Source organism: Polistes dominula, unplaced genomic scaffold (assembly GCF_049000335.1).
Source record: "Polistes dominula isolate Pdom_NZ unplaced genomic scaffold, Pdom_raw_medaka contig_75, whole genome shotgun sequence".
NCBI classification, from domain to species: Eukaryota; Metazoa; Arthropoda; class Insecta; order Hymenoptera; family Vespidae; genus Polistes; species Polistes dominula.
Genome location: NW_028301003.1, coordinates 3,441,900 through 3,468,546, shown reverse-complemented (window position 1 = coordinate 3,468,546; position 26,647 = coordinate 3,441,900). Strand labels below are relative to the sequence as shown.

The following is a 26,647-nucleotide window of genomic DNA, read 5'->3' as shown; positions in this document are numbered from 1 at the left end:
TACTACTCACTTTCATTCGGTAAACTGCAAATTTTGGGATATTACATGCTGCTGACTACGATTCCTCGAAATGGAAAAATATCAGTTACTATCAACCGTGGATTCTGCGAATTTAGAAAAGTATCATTTTTTGTTTAAACAAATATCAGTTACGGTTACCCGTGAATTCTACGAAAAGACACGCGCGTTCTATCTTTGAAGCGTGATATCAACTATAGTCAGCAAGAAAGTGAGTACTGTAGGACTGCAAAAGTCTACCTATCACTTACTTTCTCACGATCATAAACGACAATAGATCCTTGCTATTATATTTACGTGTGATAAACAAATGCCAATATCGATGGTCGTTCATGAAAGTGGTTATACGACAAAATTAAGAATACAAATTTTACAAGGTACGAATATAGCTAAATAGTAATCGACTAACGACTTATAAATAGGACACTCGCATAATTAGCGCAGCAAAGTTCAAAATTAGTCGTCACTGGGACGTGACATACTTAGATCCTTTATTTATAGATAAAAGTAAAAAAACAATAATCGAAAATTTTTAACTTATATATATGTGTTCTTAAAATTAAGTGCTCCGCATTACTTTATGAAAAGTGTATTGAAATTGTTGATTCAAGCACACAAAATTATAAATACAAAATAAATCCGTAAGTTAGTTGATTAAAGTTAGTTAATTAAATATCATGTTTGCAGATCATACATGTTAGAAGTGAAACCTTCAAAAAAGCAAGTTTCGAGAGAATGAGAAGAGTGCACAGTAATAGGAGTAAGATGATTGCAGAGTTTATTTATTATAACATTGTTTTCATATATAACGAAGGGAACCGGTATGATCTAGGGTTTGGTGTCCCTTACAAAAACTTCATCTTTCCAAATTCTAACCATAGATAGCCATAGACAAACAACAAAATTGTAGGATGCTTATCGACGAAAAGATACCACGTCTCAAACTAAATAAATATACTGAATTCAATTTTTAAAACTGAGGTAAATGTAAACTCTTCTATGCATTTGAGAGATCTTTATTATTAGTTAGCACAACCAAGTATTTTCTGTTGCAACTAATTTCTTTAGATGTCTTGACATAGAACGAAACAATTTTAGTCATATTTTTTTCGTTTCAACGTGTTTTGAATCACAATGATTCTATCAAATTTTTTCTTCTAAAATCATTGTAAAAAAACATATTATTATTCAATATTAATTATTATAGAATAATAATAATATTAATTACTAATTTCAAATGATCGTTTAATGTCTACTGTAAAAGCTACGCCTCTTCTTTATTAAGTAAACGGCATAAACAACCAATCAGTATACCATTAATATTCTGAATAGTCATTACACTTATAAAAGAGACCATAAACTTCTTTTTATATGTGTATTCAGATAATATAAGTCTACGAATTCTACTATACAATCGCAAAAAAACGAACACATATACAACGCTTAGTATCCAGGAGTGGAGACTACGAAGTACCGCACAAAGAAAATACCGAGAATAGGAAAAGCTGCATGCCTTATTCTATCTCATACTCTCGCAGGCTAAATGCTATAGATGCAAATGTTTTTATCTCTTTTACCTTTTTCTTATCTCGATGAAACGTGTACGTTTCATCCAGTAACCTCGCTTTTTTGTTCTTTTCGGTTTCAAATAACTCTGATTCTAATGAAGTTTTCACTTCTAGAAAAGCATATCAAACAACTTTTAAAATATTATCGATATACGTATAATAAATAATACGTAAGTTGGTTAGAGAGTATAATGCATAAAAAGAGTACGTATATACATGTACTCGTACAATGTAATTGTAATTTTTTTTTTATTCAAAATAATGACTCCCTTTCGGGATACATAGGGTACGCCGACACCATTTTAATATAATACTTATTTAATAACATTTTACATTTTTACATATACACATTTATTTACAACTTCTTTCTGCTACTGCTTCTTAACGCTGCTCTCTCCTTCTAATTAGTTCATTCATCCATTCAATCCCCTTTCCTTCTTCTCCCATCAGCTCTTCTATCCTTTCTTCCGTTTCCAAGTAATTGCATTCCTTCATTACATGCACTCCTGTTTCTTTCTCTGTCCCACATAGTCTGCACATGATTTTCTCATCTTCTTTTATCCAATATCTGCTTGCCCTCCATTCATTCCCTAATCTAAATCTGGCAAAATTTAATTGTAATTAATTATATTAATTATAGATGAACATTTTTACCCATAGAATGTAAAAGTACTTGTAACAATGCTCTGTAAAACAACGTTGGTGACAAAAATTTGGTTTTTTTAGTTCTTTCTATACACTTTTGTGCCAACATTCTGGCATTTCGTGAAAATGTCATTCTTTTGCTAAACGATTCGTTGACTAAATGATAACAACAAGGTACAAAACATATAATTTTAAAATTACTATTATGCAGGAAGACATTTATAATAGAATGAGCTAAAGATCCGCACGTATGCAGTCCAGTTAATATTCAATTATTATTTAAATTCCAATTTGGAAAATTTAAATGAACCATTTTATTGTAATCCGTGTTGTCATCAATTTTTGCAACTATATATTTGACCTGTAGAAAAAAAAAATAAACAAACGAAAGATGAGAATGTAAACATTAAAAAATTATTTTTACAATATATTATTAATTGTAATTAAATTAATAATAACTAGAAATTTTTTATAATTAGAAAAAAAGAAAATAAAGTATTTTATAATAATACCGAAGATGAATTTTGTTTTCCCACTTTCTTCATTTTTTATGTTCGATGAACGGCTCCTCTGTTTCAAAGATCTGATGAATCGATTGCAAGTACAGGTAATTTGTAATTATCCGATAAATATGCAGACAAATAAGCTTTTCCAGCGCCTGCATCTATTACCAAACTTTCAGTTGATTTTGCTATTTGTCCAATTACACGACCAAGTGTTTCCACTTCGTGACATTTTTTTTCACTCATAAATCCAACACCTTTGTTATTTGTTTCAACATTCAATTCTTGATTATCCAGATTTAAATTTAAATTTAAACATTCTGGAATATCTTTATAATTCAATATCATTGGACATGATTGCAAAGACAATGATTTAGTCATTCGTATAAATTCATTTAATCGACTAACGTTTTCATTTTCTTTCCAAATATCGTTAGTCGTTTCAATGTTTTCCAATTCTAATTTTAATAATTCTGGTAAACATTTATCCCACAATTTATGACTGATAAAGTCAACTAAATGACAATCAATTAATTGCTGATATAAATTCAAAAAATCGATTATTTTAGAAAAATGTTCCTCATAATGAATCATCTTGTAAAATAATTTTTAATACAATCCAAAATAAAATTGATTTTAAAAATCAAGAAAGTTCATTTTTGGATGTACACCACGTTTTAATTTAGCTAAGGAACAAAATTTTAAATATTTATATTTAATATCATCCAATATTTTTAAAATATCAGTAGTATCATCGTTGTGTTTAGGAAAATGATAAATATTAGTTAAAATTTCTTTAGCTAATGATATTATTTTTTCATTAGTCGTATTATTACTTTGTAAATATTGTTCTAAAACACCACAATAATAACCTAATTGTGCAGCAACTATAGTTGCTCTATGATATCCTAAATGATATCCTTGTAATAATCTATTTTTTCCAGTTTGATATCCATCCGCATAAGCAGATTCTTGTGCTTTATCTTCAGCAAATAATAATTTTTCAAAAACTTCATTAACATCAAAGTCCTCCTTTCCTTCAGCCATAATCAAGTTTAACCTAACCTCTCTAATGTAATAATTTATATATTAAAATTATATAAATTTATCAAGAAATTGATATTAATGATATTAATATCATATAAATCACATAAGATATTTACCTTATACATTCAATATTTTATGTTCTATGAGTGATAGAACTTTTTTGTATTTTATAAAAGGAAACATTGAAGAATACACAATACTTAATTTTTTCATAATATTCATTTAAATATTATTAAGTTAAAATATTCTCGATTTTTTTATATGTTTATATTCATTTTTTTATATTTCTATAGTTCTACGATTGCAACGATAGGTTATAGACAAAATAAGAACTTTTTAATATAAACTAGACAAACGAAAATGTCCCTATTACATGGATGCATTGAAATGGGTGTTCAAAATAGTAATTTAAAATACAAACATCGCATATTTTCATTATTATAAAGTATAAAATTATATTTTGAATAAAAATGTGTATCATTGTACTATTATTTTATTAACATTTATTAACAGTAACGCTTTTATCAAAATAAAAATGTATATACATTGATGATACTCTTTATCACTCATTCATATATATATCTATATATGAATAATGTACGCGTACACATTTTTACTTATATTACCACTTAATTATTTAATTGTATTTATTTTTTAATAACTTATTATTTTTTCTTTTCTTTTTTTTTCATTCCACTTGCAATATCAACGAAAGTTTCGTTTTCTTTTTTCTTTTGTTTCAATAATAATATTCATATATTTCATCGTTTGAAATTATTTGTTTTTTCTTTTTTTTTTTAAACATGATTTAATAAGAGAGGGGTAAAAAAGAAAAGAAAAGAAAAGAAAATAATATAAATCAAATATGTTAATATAATTTAAATTAAATCAGCCACGTTCATAGGCATTTCATCAATTTGTGTTGAATAATATTGTTCGATGTCTCTCAATATTCTGATGTCATCGGTTTTGACAAAATTAATTGAAACACCTTTACGACCAAATCGACCTGATCTACCTATTCTGTGAATATACAATTCACGATTATTTGGTAAATCATAATTAATAACAAGAGATACTTGTTGAACGTCAATTCCTCTGGCCCAAACGTCAGTTGTGATTAAAACTCGGCTACAAAAATAAATGAGAATAAAATGAATATCCAAAATTTCAACATAATGAAATAACAAATTCTTATTATTATTTAAAATTAATATTTACCTTTGTCCAGAACGAAATTCTTTCATAATATTATCTCTTTCTTTCTGAGGCATATCACCGTGCATAGAACAAACCGTAAAATTAGCTTCCCTCATCTTTTCCGTCAACCAATCGACTTTACGTTTTGTATTACAAAATATAACTGCTTGGGTAATTGTTAATGTGTCATATAAGTCACAAAGAGTATCGAATTTCCATTCTTCTCGTTCGACGGCAACGAAGAATTGTTTTATTCCTTCTAGAGTCAACTCATCACTGTTTGAAAAAAAATTAATCAAATTTAGTTTCTATATATAATATATATAAACATATTAAATATAATAATAATGATATATTTACCGTTTTACAAGAATACGAATTGGATCTGTCATAAATTTACTGGTCATTTCAAGAATTTCATGGGGTAATGTAGCGGATACTAATACAACTTGTGTTGCTGGTGGTAAGTAACGATAAACATCATAAATTTGTTCTTTGAAACCTTTATTAAGCATTTCGTCAGATTCATCCAATACCAACATTTTAATTGCTCTGGTACGTAATACTCTTCTTTTAATCATATCTTTAAAAAAAAAAAAAACATAAGTATTTGTTACAATGGAAATGCATGCAAGTATAATAAGAAAATGTTAAATGATCATTAATAACAATAACTTTTACGTACCAAATACTCTTCCAGGTGTACCCGATACTACGTGCTGACCATAATCAAGTTTCCTGATATCCTCGCCAAGATTTGTACCTCCAATGCATGCATGGCATTGTACATTCATAAAATCACCCAATGCAAGAATTACTTTTTGTATTTGTGTTGCCAGTTCTCGTGTTGGTGAAAGAACAAGTACTTGTGTCTCTCGTACTTCGGTATCCAAAGATTGTAGTATAGCGATTGAAAACGTAGCAGTTTTTCCTGTACCGGATTGTGCTTGTGCTATCACATCTCTACCTTGCATTATAGGTCTTATTGATCTTTGTTGAATAGCTGATGGCTTTTCGAAACCTGGTAAATTAATGGTAAACATTAATTATATCATTTGATATAAATACGACAAATATTTTCTACATTTTGTTTGTGTAAATCTTTTGCAAATTTTGTATCAAGTTTTGAAAAATTTAGATATATAAAGATTGTTAATATAGAATTAACAGCAATTGACGTATATAATTTGTAGGTTAGCTCGTGCTAATCTCTTAACCTACAAAATCAAGTGAGACTCTTGATACAATTTATGATAGGATAAAATATAGAAAAAAAATAAAGGATTATTATTATAGGATGTAAAATATGACATGGTGTTTGAAAAGCACCTTCAGTGCATCAAACTATAATACAATGAGTTAAATTTCGAATAAAGTAAATAAATATTTTACCGTATGCATAAATTCCTCTTAATAATTCTTCTCGAAGGTTCATATTATCAAAAGTAGGAATAACCTCGACATCTTCGCTCGTTTCAAATTCGACATTTGATAAATCTTCTGCCTGAGCAATACGACGCGATTTAACTTCAGCCATTTTGCAACGTTATGAATTTAACCGAATAAATACGTATTTACTTCTTAAGAGCTAAATGTACACTGATCGCATTTTAATTGTTTAGAATTTATTACTGTAAAATCCGCTAGAGGCGTGATCGTCGCATGTGCTTACGTCGCTCATTGATTGGTGGAGTAAATGCGAGTGGACAACACACGCTCACGCCGTTGATTGGTGGAATAAATGAGTGTGGTGCAACCACTGAACACGCTCATGTATTTGTTTGGCTGATGGAATAAAAAGTGAAACTATCCCCGTTTTCCAATTACAGCACTAAAGCGCATTATGCGGCATAATGCTCAACGTTGAATGTTTCAACTAGAGCATCGCATCGCACAATCGAGCACTGTAAAAAGTGTTGCTTTCGCGTGATGCTTGCAATCGATACCAACTCAGTAGCAGAAAATAACCAAGTGTTTTTTCTTTAAGTTGGCATTGATCGAAATTGTATGTATATTATCGTTAGTAATATTGTTTATTATTGAAAAAATTCTTAAAGCTTTCTTCTCGTCGTAGTTTTTTGGAAATAATAAAAAGTTAATTCAGACTGTTAAAAAATAAATATAAGTATGGATGAAGATATAAACATTGACTATTTTTTTTTTATATTCTACACATAAAATGTGAATACAATTTCATTTTAAAATACAAAACTATAAATAAATTTATGAAAAAAAATAAAATAAACTATAAATAAATTTATTTAAAAAATGTTAATGAAATAATCAAAATCCAAATTACTTAAAATAACCGTAAATAGTTTTCGACCAATTATTATTGTTTACCACTTTATTTATACAGTAATGAGGTTGCTAAGTCTATGAATATTTTTTGTTTTAACACTGAACTTAGCGCACTCTGCTGGTGCACTTGAAAACTAATTCATGTTCCAATTAAGCATTAGCACAATGCGGCATTGTGCGACACTGAGTCGCATTATGCTTTGTAATTGGAAAACGGGGTATATTAGCAAATAGAAAACTTCTGCAAGCGTATTGCAATATTAAATATCCGTGCAAAATATTTATAAATTAATGCTTTATTTTTAATAAATATTATAATTAGATTAGAATTCTTTTTTTCTCATTGATACGAAATTAATATAATTTTAAAAGAACAAAATGTAATATTTAACAATCTTATTAAAATAAATTCAGAAATTGTTTGAATGGTACGCAGATTTATATAAACAAAAATAAAAAGATAACACTAATTTTAATTAGAAAAATATACAAATACAATTATATTTGCTTCAATATGTAAATTTACTTCACTCCTTATAATCCAAATCCTCAGGGATACCAAATTGTTTATTGAGGTCCGCTTCTGCTATACCAAATTTTTGTTTGCACCAACTTTGAATGGAAAAGATATTATCTGTCCATACATTTGTTCCCTCTTTGAACATCTAATAAAAATAACTTGATTATTTTTTTTATTTACCTAATGCATGTGAATTAGCATACCTGTGCTCTCTTAGCCATCTGTTCTATCACTTCTGGATCGACTTCGCTAAGTTTAGCGATTTGACTTTTCAATTCATTTTCTTTCTCTTTTAATAATTGTATTTGTTGTAATAAATTTCGCCTCTCTTCTGTATCTTCTCTACCAGCCTACATATTTCATTATCAAACAAATGAAACATTAATCATCCTAATAAGTTATAAAAAATTGTAAATTACATTCAACGTACGTTTTACCTGTTCTTTTATACATTCTTCTTTCAATTTTTGTAGCTTGAACTCTGCTTCGACTATTCTTTTAGTCGCATATGCTATCCTACTTTCTACAGCAGTTATGTTCTCTCTTAAATAATAATTTTACTTTTTAACATTGTAATAATCTAAAATGTTTTATATATCTTTCATTAATATGTTCTTACCCAGGAAATGTCCAAAAATATACAGAAGTTCCAATTTTGTCAGTTCTAACTAAACCATCGTCTACCAATGTTTGAAGAACATCTTTAACAGTTTGAGCAACGATGCCTTTTTCCTTAGGTGCAATTTTCTCTATTTCCTTTAAAGTAAAGAATTCTTTTCTCTCGTAAAATATTTGAAGCATTCTCGCTCGTTTTTCATCCAAAGTTAAACCTTTTCTCTTTGACATTATTCTTTATGTTATATAAAAATAATTACACTGTGACAATTAAATATAACTGTGAAACAATTTTTTTTACATTTAAACAAAACGCTTGTTTTGGAAATAAACGTTTATAATTCAATATTTGAATTAAAAATACTTATTTATATTTCTATAGATATCTTGTGAACGTTACAACTCAAATGGATGATCTTTTGAATCAAATATTATTTCCCATGACCTGAAAAAAAGTATATGATTAAAATGAATATAAAACAAGATTTTATTTTAGTTTTCATTATTCAAATATTCATTAAAATGGCGCTAAAAAGTTATAATTTAAGGTTATAAATATATTCTTACATCCTACCTTTTTGAAGATAAAGAATATAATTATACATAAATATATTATTATATTTCTGAAATTAAACATATTCTATTTCATGTATTAACAATTAAATTACGAACAAATTAATACATAAATCACTCTCGAAAATGTCAATTAATCTTAATAATGTTTGGAATATGTTGTTACTTTTGAGCGGGAAATTTGAATACATTTCTGCTATAATTCAAATATGTAAAACGTTAGTTTTTTTGTTATAATAGAAATTTATAAATTAGAATAATTAGAAACTATACATTGGTAAACTATGTACTATATAATGAAGATAAATATATTATAAATTATGTCACACTTATAAATAAAATTACTAAATTATTTTTTACTAGAACTGTTTATCAAAATTTCCACGAGATGGCACTAGATTTACTTTGATGTATCATGTCGTTTATCTAATCTTTATATGATCACAGTTATATACAATTTAAAATATATAAAATATAAAAACTTTTAATATATAAAAACAATATTAATTTAATAAAAATAAAAAAAAATATGAATTATTTATATATATATATATATATATATATATATATATGATTAATAAATGATTAACCTTTTTAACGTTTTATTCATTTATATATTTAAAATGAAAGTATTATCAATGACATTGTTAATAAGAAAAAATTTGACCTGTAAATATACATTGTCTTATAATATTAAATGACGGTTAAAGTTTAACCTTCCTTCAGTTATATATCAAATTTGTAAGTGAGAATAAAAGATAATTTGTTAAATAATTGTTATAACTAGATAAATTAATTAAAATTAAAGATAAATATTTTTAAAAGTGACGTATAATATTCTGAAGAAATTTTGTTATTGTTTTGTTTTTTAATTTGTGAAAAATTAATATTGTTAATAATAATAATGCCAAAACAACGTAAACGTTCGAAATCAACGTCAAGCATATCAAGCTTAATATATTTCGATAACAACCATGCGAAAAATTTGATCGAGAAAAAATATAGTATGTGTAATTCGTACGATGATTTATACAACGAAGAATACATCGAATTTGGTCCATTGGTTAAATCAGAAAAATCCCAAAATTTCTTAATGAAATTAATTTCTAATTTTGACAAGAAAAATAAATATAAATCATCCGGTGAAAAAGATGCCAATAACGAATTTTTAAAACAATCATTCATGAAAACTTCAATACCGAGAATTACATCCCCCCATTATCATAATTCATCCAATAAAGATGTTAAACCTACGTTATCGACTTATGATAAAACAGACAAAATATCAAAAAAAATCCATTTTTATCTAAAAGATATTCAGAAATTTTTGAAAGAAACATTGAAAACGATGATTCTTTTTTAACAGACCAATTGGCTTCACCTATTGTCAATAAAATCAGTGATAAAGAAAATTGGAACAATAAGAATAAACATTTGGATGAGACTGTAATTAACAAAAAATCCAATCATAAGAAAAATCTCAAAGAAAAATTAAGCAATTTCATGAGAATTAATAAAAATATAAATAAACAAATAAACGAGAAAAATCAATTTTATAATAAATATGAAGTGAATAATGAATTATACAATATACCAATTATACCAAGAGTAGCACAAATGGTCTCCAATGATGATAACAATAAGGATAGAGATAATATTGATGTAAGATATCATACATATATATATATATATATATATATATTAATAGATTTGTTATTTTTTTGTCTATTAATATAATTCATAATATTCATGTATTATTATATATTAATTTGATCAATTAATCCATGCAATTTTTGTCGTTAATTTATATATTATATTTTGTCGTTGTATTTATATATTATTTATATATATTTGTATATATATTATTTATATATAATATTTTGTCGTTAATTTATAAGTACAATAAATCGCATGGACTTATTGACCACACAATATAACTATAAAAAAAACCCTAGATTTGCATTTGTGCAATCTTATATTTTAATCTTATATCTTATTATTATAATAATATTATAGATGAATAGGAGTGCAACGATTCGACCGATTTATGGTATCAAAAGGAATCAAACAACACCGGTGAAATCAATGGAAACTTTTTTATCAAAGGATATAACTTTAGATAAGGAAACTCCCAATTATAATAATGAAATATTATCGAATGAAGAATATGAAGAAACTTTGATCAAACCTTCAGCAATTAAAAAATGGGCTAGACAATTTATATTACACACTCCACAAATCTGCTATCAACGAGAACAATTGAACATCACTAAACATCAATCCCAATCTCCATCTCCAAATGAAAACCAATCTCAAAATGAAAATACATTTCCAAATCAAAATAAACTCCCTAATCAAAACAAGAACCAAACCGGAAACACATATCTGAACCAACCGGAACATCCGAATCAGTTCAACATTCACAAAAATCATGTGGATCTTTGTAAATTAGTTTTAAATACATGCAGAAAGGAGAAATATTCCAGTCATGTCAGACCTTTTTTCAACGAATTAAATGAATTTCAAACGACAAAACAGAATGGCAATAGGATTTTTGAACGGACATCTCATCAAATGATATGCGAATGCAACGTACAATTTAAACAAATGAAATTTGAAAATGTTTAAAATAATAATTTATATTCTCTGAAGGAATAAGCATAAATTACATATTTTATTCACAAAAACAAACAACAACAATAACATAAACAAAAAAAGACAATATATATATGTATATATATATATATATTGTATTTAATTTACTATAATATATTTGTTGTTCGCATGAGTTCAAATATTTTATCACTAAAACAGAACAAAAATGGCGGGAAAATTCAAATGTCGTTTTTGTGGAATTTTGATATAGTTGGACAAAATTATTCTATTTAAACAAATAACACATATTGTAAATATTACAACGAATTTAATATTTGACTAATTAATAATCATGTGTGTGGATTATTATGAATTATGTTAAAAAAATATTCCAATTCTTGGTTATCATTTAAATAAAAAAAACGTTGAATTTTATATCAGAAATTAATTTTTAGTTTTACTTTAATTGTTTTATACAGAAATATTTAAATGAATAAGGCATGTGTAATTATGCATAAATAATTCTTAGATTTATTGATTCTGCAATAATATAAAACAAAATTCAAGATTTTCATTATTTCAATTTTAAAATTGGAATCTTTTTATTTTTGTATTACAAAATTTGTACTATCCTGTTAAATATTTGTTTATTACAGTTAATTTATTAACAAATACGAATTCACTTAAATGAATAATTAAATGTAAAATTAAGACATAAATATAAATAGTATATGTTAGCGACTAAATAATAATATAAAAGATTTAGTATGTAAGCTTAGTTGTATGTGTATGCGTGATGGAATGGATGGCGTGAGAGTCGCGTGTACGTTCAACGTTCTTTTTCGGGAGTTGCGCTCCGGAGAAGAGATCGGCGATTCAAAAGGAAAAGTAGTATTTTTGTTGGATGCGGGCATCGTTTGAACTTTAGAAAAGGCAGTGTGCTGCGAGAGTGATTTCATTAGTTTTAGTTTATTAGTTTTAGAGTTTCATTATTAGCCTTTAGATTATTTAGTCTTAATTAACTGTAGTTAAACATTTATAATATTAAGTAATAAACCTTTCAGTTACTTTTCAAATATTGATAGTTCGTTATATTTTCTTTGTGTGTGTGAATCATAACAATTCAGAAGTGGGATTAATAACAAAAGAAAAACTTAGTACAAAGGTTAACTAAAATAAATTTTAGTTCTCGAATTTGAATTTGAAATTGAAATTTTGGAAAACAAAAACTACGTGCGTGAGGAGGGAGTTTGATGTCTCAAGCTGCTGACGAATTTGACGCATTTGTTCAAAAACATAATTTGTCTGACCTCTTATCTGCAAAAATGTCTGCCGAAGAACAGCTAAGTCAAGCTTTGGCTGAAATCGAGCGTCTACGTGCGAGAAGACAAGAAGAGCGCAACATGTATGAGCAGGAATTAGAAGAAATGAAAAGGGTTACGGCTGAAATTCAAAGAAATAGCCAGTCAGTTATGAGTCCTCAGAAAATGAATAGCGAAACATCGGAACCGTTATCGACAGCGCTTTTATCGATAGGAGATGTTATACGTCAACAATCCGAGACCTTTGAAAACCTTCAAGAAGTTCTACGTAACCTTGGACAGAGTGATCAAGGACAGATTATATCGGCAACAAACGCACAACAATTCATTCGTGAATTTTATGGGAATGAAGGTCCAGAGAAGGCGCAAGCCTGGATTAATGAGCTAATGAATACAAAAACACTGTATAATTGGACGGACGCTGTTGTTTTGAGTGTAGCAAAAGCGCGACTTAAGGGCGGCGCATGGAAATGGCTCATGACCAAGTCAACAACATTGACTACCTTTGCTGCCTTCAAGGACGCGTTTACAACGGCGTTCACATATAAGCGTTCGCGTTGCGAAAAACTAAAAGCCATGATATCCCGTGTACAAGCCCGCGATGAATTGATTCAAGATTATTTTCTTGATAAAGTCTGGCTGTGCGAAGGTTTGAATTTCGAAATAGATGACGTACGTGATGAAGTGGCCGCAGGATTATGGTCAAGGGAGTTAGCTCAACACATGCTTGGCCAAAAATATGAAAGTACTGATTCCATGTTGCAAGATTTAGTTCGAATTGAAAAGGTGCATAGCAGTCGAACTCAGCGAATTACGGAACAACGCGATCGGCGGAATTTACAAAGAGATAGTAATAGAAATAGGATTTTGAAAGCGGAAAGCGCGGGAAGCGCTCCGACTACAAGAACTGCAACTGCAACTACTAGTGCGTTTTCACTCGAAGGTCGAGAAAAATCGGCAAAGTGTTATAATTGCGGAGATATCGGGCATATTTCTCGTGCGTGTAATAAACCGAAACGCGAAATCACTTGCTTTCTTTGTAAACGTCCCGGGCATATTGCAACTCGTTGTTCACTTAATAAGTCAAATGTGGTTAACGTATTAAGTGAAGTGAATAACTCTGACGTAGGAAGTAAATTCATTCGCGAAATAAAAGTAGATTCTAAGAGTTTTACAGCGCTTATAGATATGGGAGCTACAGTATGTACGATTCGAGCGATTGCTGTTTTATGTGCCGGCTTTAAAGTAAACAATGTTCGTTCTAGTTTAGAAGGCTTTGGAGGTCAGAGAGTAGAATCTCCCGGTGTTGTTATTTTACCAATTCAGTTGGATAATTTGAAACCGCGCAATACTACATTGAGAATTGTACCTGACACAGCTCAGAAAGAAGACATAATTATAGGTCAACCATTTACCGAAGCGTCCGATATAACCTATACCCGTTACGGAAATGAACTTAAATTCTCTGACGTTAATGTAAATGAAATACAGGAATCGGCAACGTTTAAAATGCGTTCCTTAGATAATGTAAATGTAGATCCAGGAACGATTAGATTTGTAAGAGTTCAAGCTGATACTCATGAATTAGAAGTACCGATTGTAAATGATTCAAGTAAGATGAAAAATATTGAGATAAATGAGAAAATTGGCGAATCAGTATTATCGATAACCTCAGCACCTGAATTAAAACCTAGATATGAACCAATTAAATCGGAAGAAATTATAACAGATCCTAGCGTGACGACTGAACAAAAACAAAAATTATTAGATTTATTGAACACCTATAGAATTTGTATAGCTAAGGGATTGGATGAAATCGGAAAAACCGATTTAGTAACTATGGATATTGAGGTCGTTGATGATAAGCCTATTTGTTCAAGACCGTATAGATTAAATGCTAAGGATAGACACGATTTAGAAAATTTGATTGACGAGTATAAGCGAGTAGGAATTGTTACGGAGACAAATTCTAAACATGCGAGCCCTGCATTTGTCGTACGAAAGAAAGACGGATCGGCTAGAATGGTAATAGACTATAGGAAAGTTAATCAAATTACAAAACGCGTACATTTTCCAATCCCAAACCTTGATGAGTTATTACAAGAAATTTCTGAAGCTCGATATTTTATAGCCTTAGATCTTTATCTCGGTTATTTGCAGATGCCCCTTACGGAGAAAGCGAAAGAATTAACTGCGTTTATTACAGAGACCACTACCGGGCAGTTTGAAAGAGCAATGTTAGGATTGACGTGTGCGCCTATGTATTATTCTAAATTAATGGAAATAGCTTTGAGACCGGCAAAGAGAAAAAGGATTGCTTTTAACTTCTTTGATGATGCCTTTATTCATGCAACTACTTGGGATCAATTAATGCAAAATCTTGAATTTGTATTAGAATGTTTAAAGAGGGCGGGTTTGACATTGAATTTAAAGAAATGTAAATTTGGTTTATTGTGTATGGAATACTTAGGTTATATTTTCGGGAGAGGTGAACTAAAACCAGGTGATCGGAAAATCGTAGCGATCGAACAATTTCCCACACCGCGCGACAAGCATGAGATAAGACGATTTGTAGGATTAGCTAGTTTCTTTCGACGTTTCATACCGAAATTTGCAGAAGTCGCGAAACCTTTAACAGCCTTATTAAAGAATGATGTTGAATTTGAATGGACTGCTGATCACGAGACAGCATTTTTAAAAATTAAATCTTTACTTGTATCTCGACCGGTTTTGAAACTATATAATGCTAATGCGTGTAAGACGGAACTCCATACAGATGCTTCTTCTATTGGAATTGCAGGAATGTTGTTACAAGCTGATTTTGACGGAGAACCCTTAAAGCTAGTTTACGCGGTAAGCCGGTGTACGACTGAGGTTGAATCGAAGTATCATTCGAGTCGATTGGAGCTTATGGCGATAGCTTGGTCTTTGTCGCGTTTACGAACTTTTCTTATCGGATTAAAATTTACGGTAGTAACTGATTGTCAGAGTCTTGTTTATCTAAATGCTTGGAAGACTAAAAATGCGCAAATTTCACGATGGATGGGAGAGATATCCGAATTTGATTTAGAGATAAAACATAAACGAGGCGAGTTGATGCAGCACGTTGATGCGTTATCAAGGGCGCCCGTTGTAGACGTTGAATCCGAACATCGCATAAATATTATTAAAGAAATTAAAACGAAGGAAGATGAAATTCTCGTATTTCAACGATCCGATCCAGCTATTTTAGCGCAAATAAATATATTAAGGAAACCTGACAAGGAAAGAACTCGATTAGAAAATAGTGTTGTAAAAGATCTAGTTTTACGAGATGGTTTATTATTTAAGGAAGTAGTAAGAGATGATAAGGTAGTTGAATTGTTCGTGATACCGAAAGCTATGCGAAAATATTTAGTCATCAAATATCACGATCTAAACAGTCATTTCGGGGTTACTAAAACGGTAAAACGTATCGAACAATATTATTATTTTCCTCGGTTAAGACGATACGTAAGAATGCATATTAAAAACTGTCTGGAATGTATCTTAGCGAAGCGTAAAGTCGGACCAGGAGAAGGTGAATTACACCCGATTCCACCAGGAAAGAGACCGTTTGAAATTATTCATGTCGACCACGTTGGACCCTTTCCGACTACTCCAAGAGGAAACAAATTTATTTTAGGAATAATCGATAATCTGACAAAATTCGTTGTTTTTGAACCTGTGAAAAATGTAACAGGCCTTGTGACAGTAAGAAAAATGGAAGAATTTGTTGATAGATTCGGAGCACCTGTGCGAATTGTATCCGACAGGGGAACATCTTTTACCTCCCATCTGTTTCAAGAGTTTTGCTTGACACACGGTATTAAACATACTCTTAACTCAAGTAGGCATCCACAAGCCAATGGATTAATAGAGAGAATGAACCAAACCTTAGTACCGTCTTTAAGGATCGGTGAACACCCTGATTGGGATAAAAATGTTAAAAGGGTCGAACGCGATATTAACGGAACAGTTAGTGCAGCAACTGGGAAGGAACCGTTCAAAGCGTTATTCGGTTATTTACCACGTTTTAAGGATAGAAATCTTAGAGAACTAACAGCGAATTGCGAAGATTATAATCAACCTAACGAGATTCAGTCCAAAATTCGCAAAAATATTGAGTTAGAGCAACAAAAGTATAAAAATTACCATGATAAAAATAGATTGAAGAATATTAATTATAAAGTAGGCGATATTGTGTACATGAAGCGAAATCCTATAGCTACTGGAGAATCTACGAAACTCCAAAATGTCTTTAGTGGACCGTTAGTTATTGTAGAAGTTGGACCGAGCGATACATATAGGGTTAAGAAACTGAACGAATCAGGAGATCGTGGGTATATAACAACAGCGAATGTGAACCAATTGAAAATATGGCGAGGCTATGAAAGTGACGATTCCGAGAACTTTGAAAACGATAGCGATAGCGAAACACAATCCGATGATAATTTAGAAATAAGGAATGAAAACAAAAATATAACTCCTGATGTAGACAATGTATCGATGGAACCAGAGAATCCGGTTACTATTAACGAAATTGAAAAGAATGTGAATGAGCGGCCTGTACGAAATCGACGTAAACCCGAGTATCTGTAAGAATACCTAGTGTAAGAATTATTTTATATCAGCGATTATTGTACAAAGCGTAACGTTGTAAATTTCTTTTCTGTCCTAACGCAAAAAAAAATTGGATGTAAAATGTTTGGAGACCAAACAAACGTAGAATGGCCGAATGTTAGCGACTAAATAATAATATAAAAGATTTAGTATGTAAGCTTAGTTGTATGTGTATGCGTGATGGAATGGATGGCGTGAGAGTCGCGTGTACGTTCAACGTTCTTTTTCGGGAGTTGCGCTCCGGAGAAGAGATCGGCGATTCAAAAGGAAAAGTAGTATTTTTGTTGGATGCGGGCATCGTTTGAACTTTAGAAAAGGCAGTGTGCTGCGAGAGTGATTTCATTAGTTTTAGTTTATTAGTTTTAGAGTTTCATTATTAGCCTTTAGATTATTTAGTCTTAATTAACTGTAGTTAAACATTTATAATATTAAGTAATAAACCTTTCAGTTACTTTTCAAATATTGATAGTTCGTTATATTTTCTTTGTGTGTGTGAATCATAACATATATATTAATATATATATTTATATATATAAGGTTATGTTCATACATGTACATATATATATATAGATATTTATGTATATGTATAAGTTCAAAGCAATGACGTTTTATATGTATCACACACAGATAAAAGTGAATTCGTGTTCCTAAATTAAGAACGTTTTTCTTTTTTTGTCAAATTAACGTCTATTACACTAGAGAGATTAATATTCTTAAACAAAAAAAAATATTCTTTAGATTATGCAGGAATTTCCTTATATATTGTCGGAATGCGAAGAAATAAATCAAGTGTTACACAAGCCTATAAATTCGACACAAAGAATTAAGGTAAAACTATTGTTTATAATAATATATTTTAATGTATATGTAATAATATTAAATTAATAAAAAGATTTATTGTGTATCATCACTTTGTTATTAATAATTGACCTTTCTTATTTGTATTGTTAAAGGTTAGGTTTATCTTTCTTTAATATATTTTTAATTTTATCATTTAAAAACTATTTACATATTTTACAGTACACATGCCTTAATGTTTCACAAAATTATATTATACTTGGATCAACCAGTGGAAGTATCTACCTCTTTAATCGAGAACCATGTACCTTTCAACAATTAATACCTTTATCGGTAACCTTTCTTATCAATAATATTTGAAATTTATTAACCTGATTGTATAATGTCTTATGTTTAATATTATTTTGTTTGTTCATGTTTAGGAAGGTATTGTTTCTCTTGTTTCTATATCACCTGACGAAAAAACCATAGCGTTAGCAACAACACGTGGAATTGTGTGTATAGTTACTTTAAAGCCTACCATTAAATTAGTTGCAACATCAAATGAACATGCTTATGAAAAGATTACATGTCTCTGTTGGAATGATAATAGTTCAGAAATATATGTCGGTGATGGTACGGGCAAAGTTTCTGTTATCATATTATCTGTTTTTACGGTAAGTCTTTTATTTATCTCTGAACAATGATTCACGTTTAATTTATTTGTAATATTACAGAATTTGAGTACATTCGTTTATACGATATTTGAATTGTTTCAGGTTAATGGAATGTTTCAATCACCATCACATATATTAATGAATTTAGAATCCAGTATTGTACAATTAAATTATTCTTCCTCTCTTTTATTGATATCAACTTTAACACGTTGCTATATATGTGATACAATCCATGAACAATATAAACAAATAGGTAATAAAGGAAGAAATGGAGAATTTGGTGCATGCTTTTATAAAATACCAATTGAACAACAAAATGTTAAAACTTTGACTGTTAAAAAAGGACAAGATATTGGCAAAAAGAAAAGTTCGTTTAGTCTGATATCAGAGAATAATAGCGACGTGTCAGAATTAAATTCAATAAAAATATTTTGTGCTAGACCTAGTTCAAGATTTTGGGAAATATCTGCTAACGGTGTGGTATTAAAAACTCATCAATTCAAAGAATTATTAGCTATACCACCGATGAAAATTCATAGAATAATAAAACACGAATTGGAACAAAGAAAGAATATTAATCAAACATGGACTACACAATCAATCAATTTTCCTCAATTATTTGTTATCGCTTCTAAGTATTTGTTTTCTTATACGCTTAATGGCTTATATATTCTTGATCCTGTCAATCCAAATGTAGTACTATGGAATAATGAATTTACAAATATAACTATGGCAGATGTCATAGATAATAAAATTTATTTGATGATCTCCGATAACGAGTTCCATTGTTTAACACTTTATACGCTTGATGAATTAATATTACATTTGTATTATACTAATCAGTATTATGATTGCTTAGAAACATGTATTACATACAAATCTCAACTATTGAAATTAATTAATGATCAAAATATAGGTGACATCTATAATATTGAAACGAATCAAAGACAAAAATTAGAGAATGATGAGATATCAGTATTATTGCAACCATTAATTTCAATATTGAAATCAAATTTAAATCTTAATCCTATCAAATTAGAATCTGGCATAGTTGTAGTTAACGCGGGAAATTTGAAAACAAAATTTACCGAAGATCATCAACAAAATAAATTAACAATAACGCATCAACAAATATCATCATCATCATTTGAATCTGAATCTATTATTGAAATATCTTCTGTACAAAATACATCATCGAAAATTACAGATATATTAGAAACAAATTCTGATGATTTGTCTTTAAATGAAAATTTAATAAAAAAGATACAAAATGATATTGAACCTGTATTTACATTATCTAACAATATAAAAATCTCAACAAGTGAGAAAGAGGTTGAAAAGTTTATTCTTGATATACGCAAAGAAATGGACAATGTAGAAAGTTTACAACAAACTATACCTAATTATAAAGATTTGGCATATGATTTAATACAAAATGCCAAAATAAATTGTACCAAAACATTTTTAACAAACGTATCGATAGAATTATTACGTACTACAATGAATACCATCATTATAGATCATTTTATGGGTGCTTTTGTTCTTATTAATACAATTAATTATAATGAATGTACCTGTGGTTTTCCATTAGCAACGGATCGTCAAATAAATGAGCCTAACTTTTTAGAAATTGGTAAAGCTCTTTTAGACAAATTTGTAAATAAAAGTACAGATAAATGTATATATTTATGTAACAGAGTACCTTACATGTGGAGAGAATATATAACTTTATACATGAAACAACAATATGCCATAGAAGATATATTAAGTCAATGTCTTTTAATCGGAGACAGTGTTACATTGTCAATTATTTTACCAACGTTGGATGCAAATCAATGGAAATTGATTACAAAGTATCTCAAATTAATGAACGATAAAAAGTGTCTCTCTTGTGAACAACAATTAATAACATTAACAAATAACATTTCATCTATCAATTGGAACGGAATAATATTAGAAGTTATGAAAAAGGATGGTCCAGATACAGCTATGGTGTTTTTAAAAAAATTAGAAACATTAATTCCTTTCCAAACGTTTGATAAAAGGTATGTAATGTTATCATTATTTTTGATATAAAAATCAAAATGATTATTATATAAAAATTTATCTTTTCTACAGTATATTTCAGTCTTTTATATTTACGAAAATTTTACATCATCATGGATTGCAATTGGCAGTAGATTTTAACAAATGTAATTCCAATGTACATGGATACAATACAATGTGTTCCACAAAGGTAAAATTCAATTTATCTAAAATATATATATAATAATAATAATAATAATAATAATAATAATAATAATAATAATACATAAATATATTATTTTACAGATTAAAGATCAATTAATAGAGGTATTAAAAAAAGATATAGCACGATTCGATAATAAAAATATATTAAGTACTGGTGCTCATCATTGGGGAATGCGATATAAATCTAAGAATAAGTCATCAACGTGTCCCTGTTGTACACTATCTCTTCAAACATCAGTTCTTTTAGATAACAATGGTATAGCAATTTTTCCATGCGGTCATACATATCATGTCGTTTGTATGATAGAAAAGAAACTTAGTAAATGTAATCTTCACTGATAATTGATAAGACAAAAAAAATAAATATATATATGTATATATATGTAGGTACACATATACGACGAAGTATACACAAAATAAGTAAAATAAAAGAAACATATAAATATATATATATATATATATATATATATTAAACAACAATTTTGTCGTATATTTCTATTAAATATTAATATTATTATATGTGCTGAAATATTTACAGCACATTACAGCACATATGCTAATGATAATAGAAAAAACCGTACAAAGTATACATAAATATGCTCTTTGAACTTTAAAAAAAAAAAAGAGTATCTAAAAAGACTGTATATCATATTGTGTTTATTATAATTTAATATAATTTCCTTTTACTTTATTTTTTTGGTTTGTTTGTTTGTATTGTTTCTCCTCTTTTCTTTCTCTTATTTTATACATATTTATATAATATTATATCTTTAAACATTTAATAATATCTTTAATAATAATATATTCATGTATGTATATATATATATATATATATATATATATATATATATATATATATATATATATATATATTTTATAATTATCACAGATACATCAGTCTTTCCTTTTGTTTTTCTTTTTAAGTTTGTTTATACAGTGTGTGCAGGAGTGATGATATTTTTAATAGTAATAATAACATATTTTATTTCTAAGAGATATAATATTAATTCTTTTGAACTTACCTTATTTTATATTTTTTTGTGCTATTGTCTCTTACATGATATATTTAAAAAGAAAATTGCGTTATATAATAAAAGCAAAGTCCTGTAAATATTACTTCTTTTATATATATGTGTGTGTGTGTGTGTAATGCGTGTTTGTAACGTTTCCTTAATTATTTTTCTATTTGAATAATAAACCTAATAAAAAAATATTTCTTAAAATTGTTCATCTTAAATTTACTTCATTCAATATAACACTGTATGACTTGAACATTATTATAATTATTATTATTATTGTTACATTAGTCGTATTTCAATTATTATTTAATATTGCATGTATTGTTTCAATTCGTTATATAAAATGAAGAAAATAAAAGATATTATTTCTATAAAAAATAAACTATTAACAACACATTTCTTTTATATAAATATACAGCTAACGCTTATATATAATTGAAGTAATTATTATTTGATTTTAAATCCAAGTAAAATACTGTAAATATATATATAAATTTTTATGTGTATAAGTATGTGTGTAATACGTGTGTGTATAAAATTTCTTAAAATTAATTAATATGTGTATATTTATATTAAATGAAATAATTTTTAATACTGTTATTATTCTGAGATCAAATTTGAGACTAGAAAATGAAAATTCTATAATTGATTTTGCTTTTTACTTTTTTTTTTTTTTTTGAGATATTTAACACATTAAGTTTGAAAGAAAAGATTCTTTTGTTGAAGCTTTTCGTTTAGACCATGATGATCAATCTGTCATAAAAAAATACAAAAACGTAGGCCATTGATGATCAACGTGGCCTGAATGGAAAGTTTTATGGTTGATTATAAAAATTGGCATCATAACATTTAATGTGTTAAATACTATATATATATAACACACACACTGAACACTTATTACATGATAAAAAAATATTCACGATAAAAACGATATTTTATAAATATTCCTTCCATTCCTTTTTACATTATGATATGACAAAATGACAAAACATTATTTTAATATATTATAAATATGTTTACAAAATAGGAATGGAAAAAAAATGTAAATTATCGTTATGAATTTATGATAATTTCATGCATAAATTTGTGCATATTATTATAATCGTGTTTGTGTGTGTGTGTGTATAATTATAATAATAATAATGTAACACCATTATTATTGTTGCTTTTTTTTTCAAATAATATAAATTATAATATCATCGCTTTTTGTTGTGGTCTATTCGTCTTTTTGTTTATTACATGATGATAATAAATATAACGAGGGTTGAAAAATTCTAAAATAGAATTCTAATAAAATAAAAGAAATATATAGTTTGTAACAAATATTAGACCACAAATCAAAATAAAATCGTTGTTCATAAAATATATATATTTGTGTAGAGAGTATATATATATATATATATATCTCTACACAAAGATTGATTACGATTACTTATTAAGTTTACAATATATATATATATATATATATAAGAAATGGAATATACTTATTATCACTTATTTTTGTTGTTGTTATTGTTACCGCTATTATAATATTATTAAAATGAATTATTAAAACTAATTTATAAATTAAACATGGCTGCTTTTGATAAGTAACTTACCCTTAATTCCACATACAATCGTCCAGTGATAAAAAACTTCACTGGAAAATCTATTTAAATTTATCTAAAAGATTATTTATATATATACAAATAAATTAAAAAGATTCTTTTAAAAATCAAAAACAAAAAGAATCGATAAACTATGCTACATTGTATGGTGGCGTAATAATAATAATAATAATAACAATAAATAATAATAATAATAATAATAATAATAATAATAATAATAATAATAATAATAATAATAATAATAATAATAATAATAATAATAATGATGATGATGATAGCAGCTGAGAAAAATTCAGTAGTTACATCTTAATAATAGCGTAATTATATGCACATATCATCAAAAATAATCAAATTTATATACATAGAGAGAAACGGACACATTCAGATGAGAAGAGAATTATAAACAATTGTAATTTAGAATCAAAAAAAAAAAAATACAACTACTTTGAACAAAAAAAATCAAATGCGTATAATATGCAAACTTTTCTATACGTGAGAGATCATGTGTCTTAATTAGTTGAATTTTCTTGACGATGATGATGATGATGATAATAATAATAATAATAATAATAATAATAATAATAATAATAATAATAATAATAATAATAAATACTCTATCAAAATAATAATATCGTACAATTTAAATTTATACATTAATCGATTTCACTGTATATTGTCATATGTGCTTTTAGTCTCTGACATATTTGTTTTATGTAATTGATCATTTCTTTTTGTTTTAATATAGAAAGAATTTTCTCTTCAAAGTTTTAATAATCTTTCTTTTGTATGTTGCAAGCGCATTAATGATATATACTTTTTAATATAAATTTGATATATTTATAATCATCGTTAATGATTTTACCATGCACTAAACATTACTTATTAATTATTTATGTGAGTTTGAGAAAATATGAACCTAATTAGAAAATACACAATTAAAGACACACATTTTCTAAATACCTGCATGACAAATAGTACTAGGTAAAATCAGAAATATAAATTAATTTAAGCAACATAATATTATGTGTGTATATATATATATATATGCTTATTGATCGAATTTCATAGAAGTTGATCAAAAGCTTGCAATATTGCAAGAATCGTAAATATTCATAACATGTATTATATGAATCTTTTAAATACAATGTAGTATTTTAAAATAAATGTTAAGAAGATAATCAATTTTTGTATAAAAATATTTTCTTTATAACGAATATAAATTATTTAAAAAAAGAAAAAAGAAAAAAAGAAAATATCAATATCGATTACGTTCTTGCACTTTTATTTTAAACACTTGCAAGATTAAAAAAAAATAAAATGCGTCTGCTTTTTATTATCTACTACATTTTAACTTTAACTTCATTTTCAACTTCTAATTATATAATTATTGATATATATATCGTTTCTTTGAAAAATAAAATTATTCAAAATTCTTTACAAATTTCTATGAAATAAACGATATATGTTGTTTAATATAATAAAATGAAAAAAAACATTTTGTAATATTATCTTATTAAATATTAAATAAAAAACTATCAAATTATTATAAGAAAGTTTAACCTTTTAATGTAAAAGAAAAAAAATTGAAAAAGAAAAACGATGAAAAAAAGTATTCGTATGAATATTTCAAAATATACTTTTGAAATAAGACCAATAATTTTCTCTGATAATTTGTTTTCAATAAAGGCACTGATAATGAGTGAAACTCATTGATAAAAATTGTTCTACTTGAAGTTTCTCTTTCATTAATTCATCATTGATGAATTTCTAATAAATTTGATGATATTAAAGCTACATGATGTTTTTATACTTATAATCAAATTACTATTTACGCAAACAAGTTCATTTTTCAATAGATTACAATAAATTATACTTTGTTTTTGTCATTATTTCTTCATTTACGTTCAAATGAAAATAGTTATAGACAATAAGACTTATTCAGTAGTAGTAATAGTACCTCATGCATGATTTTCTACTTAATTTAAAGAATACGTAGTCTATAATAACTATATACTGAACAGAGCACATCAATAAATGTCTATAAATGAAAATGTGACATGCATTATCAATTAACATATTTTTCTTTTTTTATCCTTCTTTAAATTATAACATAAAAGGTCAGGATGATATTGTTGTTGGTTAAATCTGCTTACAGGATTAATTACACACACTCTCTCTCTCTCTCTCTCTTTCTTTTAATACTTTGTGAGAATTTTTTATATTTTTTAATTTCAAAAAACAAAAGTATTAATATATATATATTATATAAAATTATAATAAAGATATATTTAATATTTATAATTAATTCTCACAAAGTTGCAATATATATTTATAAATACAGGTATCTTGTAACAGGTAGTTATAAACGAGTAAGAATTAATTCAAAATGATTGAATAAGTTGAAAACATAGAACAAAATTTGTTTATATAAAGTTTTGTTTTTGATGAGAATAAGTTTGAAAATTTGATAGTACTGAAATCGTACATTTCATTTGATTTTAGATTAACTAATTTTGATTTTACTTTTATACTTATCGAACAAGGCTTTGAGTTTTCAAAATTGTAAAGCCTAATCGACGAATATTCAAACTTATTTTTATAAATAAATTGTATTCTACATTTTCAATTTAGTTTTTCATATAGAATCATTTTTTACTCGCTTATATCTATATCGGTTACAATACAACACCCTGTATATATAATATATGTGCATAAAATATTTTAAAAAACAACGCAATATATTTAATAAAGTATATATAGTTTGATTAT

The 26,647-nt window shown here is 27.2% G+C and overlaps 6 protein-coding genes across 6 annotated transcripts; 2 read left to right on the top strand and 4 right to left on the bottom strand.

Moving 5' to 3' along the window:
• Window positions 1–1,818: 1,818 nt before the first annotated feature.
• Window positions 1,819–3,328, bottom strand: LOC149032163 (uncharacterized). Its single transcript, XM_089173940.1, has 2 exons — window positions 2,744–3,328; window positions 1,819–2,592 (listed from the first exon to the last, which is right to left on the bottom strand). The coding sequence occupies exon 1, from the start codon at window positions 3,326–3,328 to the stop codon at window positions 2,807–2,809; it is 522 nt and encodes a 173-aa protein (XP_089030066.1). The 3' UTR covers window positions 1,819–2,592; window positions 2,744–2,806.
• On the bottom strand, window positions 1,819–4,039 carry LOC107069604 (uncharacterized). Its single transcript, XM_089173941.1, has 2 exons — window positions 3,898–4,039; window positions 1,819–3,803 (listed from the first exon to the last, which is right to left on the bottom strand). The coding sequence occupies exon 2, from the start codon at window positions 3,779–3,781 to the stop codon at window positions 3,371–3,373; it is 411 nt and encodes a 136-aa protein (XP_089030067.1). The 5' UTR covers window positions 3,782–3,803; window positions 3,898–4,039; the 3' UTR covers window positions 1,819–3,370.
• LOC107069674 (eukaryotic initiation factor 4A-III) lies at window positions 1,819–6,588 on the bottom strand. The gene is made up of 6 exons (XM_015327177.2): window positions 6,374–6,588; window positions 5,667–6,002; window positions 5,342–5,564; window positions 5,003–5,257; window positions 3,898–4,912; window positions 1,819–2,187 (listed from the first exon to the last, which is right to left on the bottom strand). Exons 1-5 carry the CDS (start codon window positions 6,516–6,518, stop codon window positions 4,660–4,662), a joined length of 1,212 nt encoding a protein of 403 aa, XP_015182663.2. The 5' UTR covers window positions 6,519–6,588; the 3' UTR covers window positions 1,819–2,187; window positions 3,898–4,659.
• Window positions 6,589–7,735: 1,147 nt separating this feature from the next.
• LOC107069627 (meiotic nuclear division protein 1 homolog) lies at window positions 7,736–9,132 on the bottom strand. Its single transcript, XM_015327092.2, has 5 exons — window positions 8,992–9,132; window positions 8,422–8,862; window positions 8,240–8,345; window positions 8,006–8,152; window positions 7,736–7,947 (listed from the first exon to the last, which is right to left on the bottom strand). Exons 2-5 carry the CDS (start codon window positions 8,646–8,648, stop codon window positions 7,810–7,812), a joined length of 618 nt encoding a protein of 205 aa, XP_015182578.1. The 5' UTR covers window positions 8,649–8,862; window positions 8,992–9,132; the 3' UTR covers window positions 7,736–7,809.
• Window positions 9,133–9,683: 551 nt separating this feature from the next.
• On the top strand, window positions 9,684–12,663 carry LOC149032162 (uncharacterized). The gene is made up of 2 exons (XM_089173939.1): window positions 9,684–10,652; window positions 11,007–12,663. Exons 1-2 carry the CDS (start codon window positions 10,494–10,496, stop codon window positions 11,616–11,618), a joined length of 771 nt encoding a protein of 256 aa, XP_089030065.1. The 5' UTR covers window positions 9,684–10,493; the 3' UTR covers window positions 11,619–12,663.
• Window positions 12,664–18,124: 5,461 nt separating this feature from the next.
• On the top strand, window positions 18,125–21,889 carry pink (WD40 repeat domain-containing protein pink). The gene is made up of 6 exons (XM_015327093.2): window positions 18,125–18,376; window positions 18,569–18,679; window positions 18,769–19,002; window positions 19,105–21,047; window positions 21,121–21,238; window positions 21,334–21,889. Exons 1-6 carry the CDS (start codon window positions 18,290–18,292, stop codon window positions 21,589–21,591), a joined length of 2,751 nt encoding a protein of 916 aa, XP_015182579.2. The 5' UTR covers window positions 18,125–18,289; the 3' UTR covers window positions 21,592–21,889.
• The last annotated feature ends 4,758 nt before the right edge of the window (window positions 21,890–26,647 follow it).

Bases quoted from the DNA above. Each gene is read 5' to 3' on its own strand.
- LOC107069674 (XM_015327177.2), bottom strand. From the start codon at position 6,518: ATGGCTGAAGTTAAATCGCGTCGTATTGCTCAGGCAGAAGATTTATCA. The intron at 5,565-5,666 runs GTACGTAAAAGT...TTTTTTTTAAAG, and splicing joins TACACCTGGAAGAGTATTTG to ATATGATTAAAAGAAGAGTA. The intron at 5,258-5,341 runs GTAAATATATCA...TTTTTCAAACAG, and splicing joins ATTCGTATTCTTGTAAAACG to TGATGAGTTGACTCTAGAAG.
- LOC149032163 (XM_089173940.1), bottom strand. From the start codon at position 3,328: ATGATTCATTATGAGGAACATTTTTCTAAAATAATCGATTTTTTGAAT.
- pink (XM_015327093.2), top strand. From the start codon at position 18,290: ATGCAGGAATTTCCTTATATATTGTCGGAATGCGAAGAAATAAATCAA. The intron at 21,048-21,120 runs GTATGTAATGTT...TCTTTTCTACAG, and splicing joins TTCCAAACGTTTGATAAAAG to TATATTTCAGTCTTTTATAT. The intron at 21,239-21,333 runs GTAAAATTCAAT...ATTATTTTACAG, and splicing joins ATACAATGTGTTCCACAAAG to ATTAAAGATCAATTAATAGA.
- LOC107069627 (XM_015327092.2), bottom strand. From the start codon at position 8,648: ATGTCAAAGAGAAAAGGTTTAACTTTGGATGAAAAACGAGCGAGAATG. The intron at 8,346-8,421 runs GTAAGAACATAT...TTATTATTTAAG, and splicing joins TATTTTTGGACATTTCCTGG to AGAGAACATAACTGCTGTAG. The intron at 7,948-8,005 runs GTATGCTAATTC...TATTTTTATTAG, and splicing joins AGATGGCTAAGAGAGCACAG to ATGTTCAAAGAGGGAACAAA.
- LOC149032162 (XM_089173939.1), top strand. From the start codon at position 10,494: ATGAGAATTAATAAAAATATAAATAAACAAATAAACGAGAAAAATCAA. The intron at 10,653-11,006 runs GTAAGATATCAT...ATAATATTATAG, and splicing joins AGGATAGAGATAATATTGAT to ATGAATAGGAGTGCAACGAT.
- LOC107069604 (XM_089173941.1), bottom strand. From the start codon at position 3,781: ATGGCTGAAGGAAAGGAGGACTTTGATGTTAATGAAGTTTTTGAAAAA.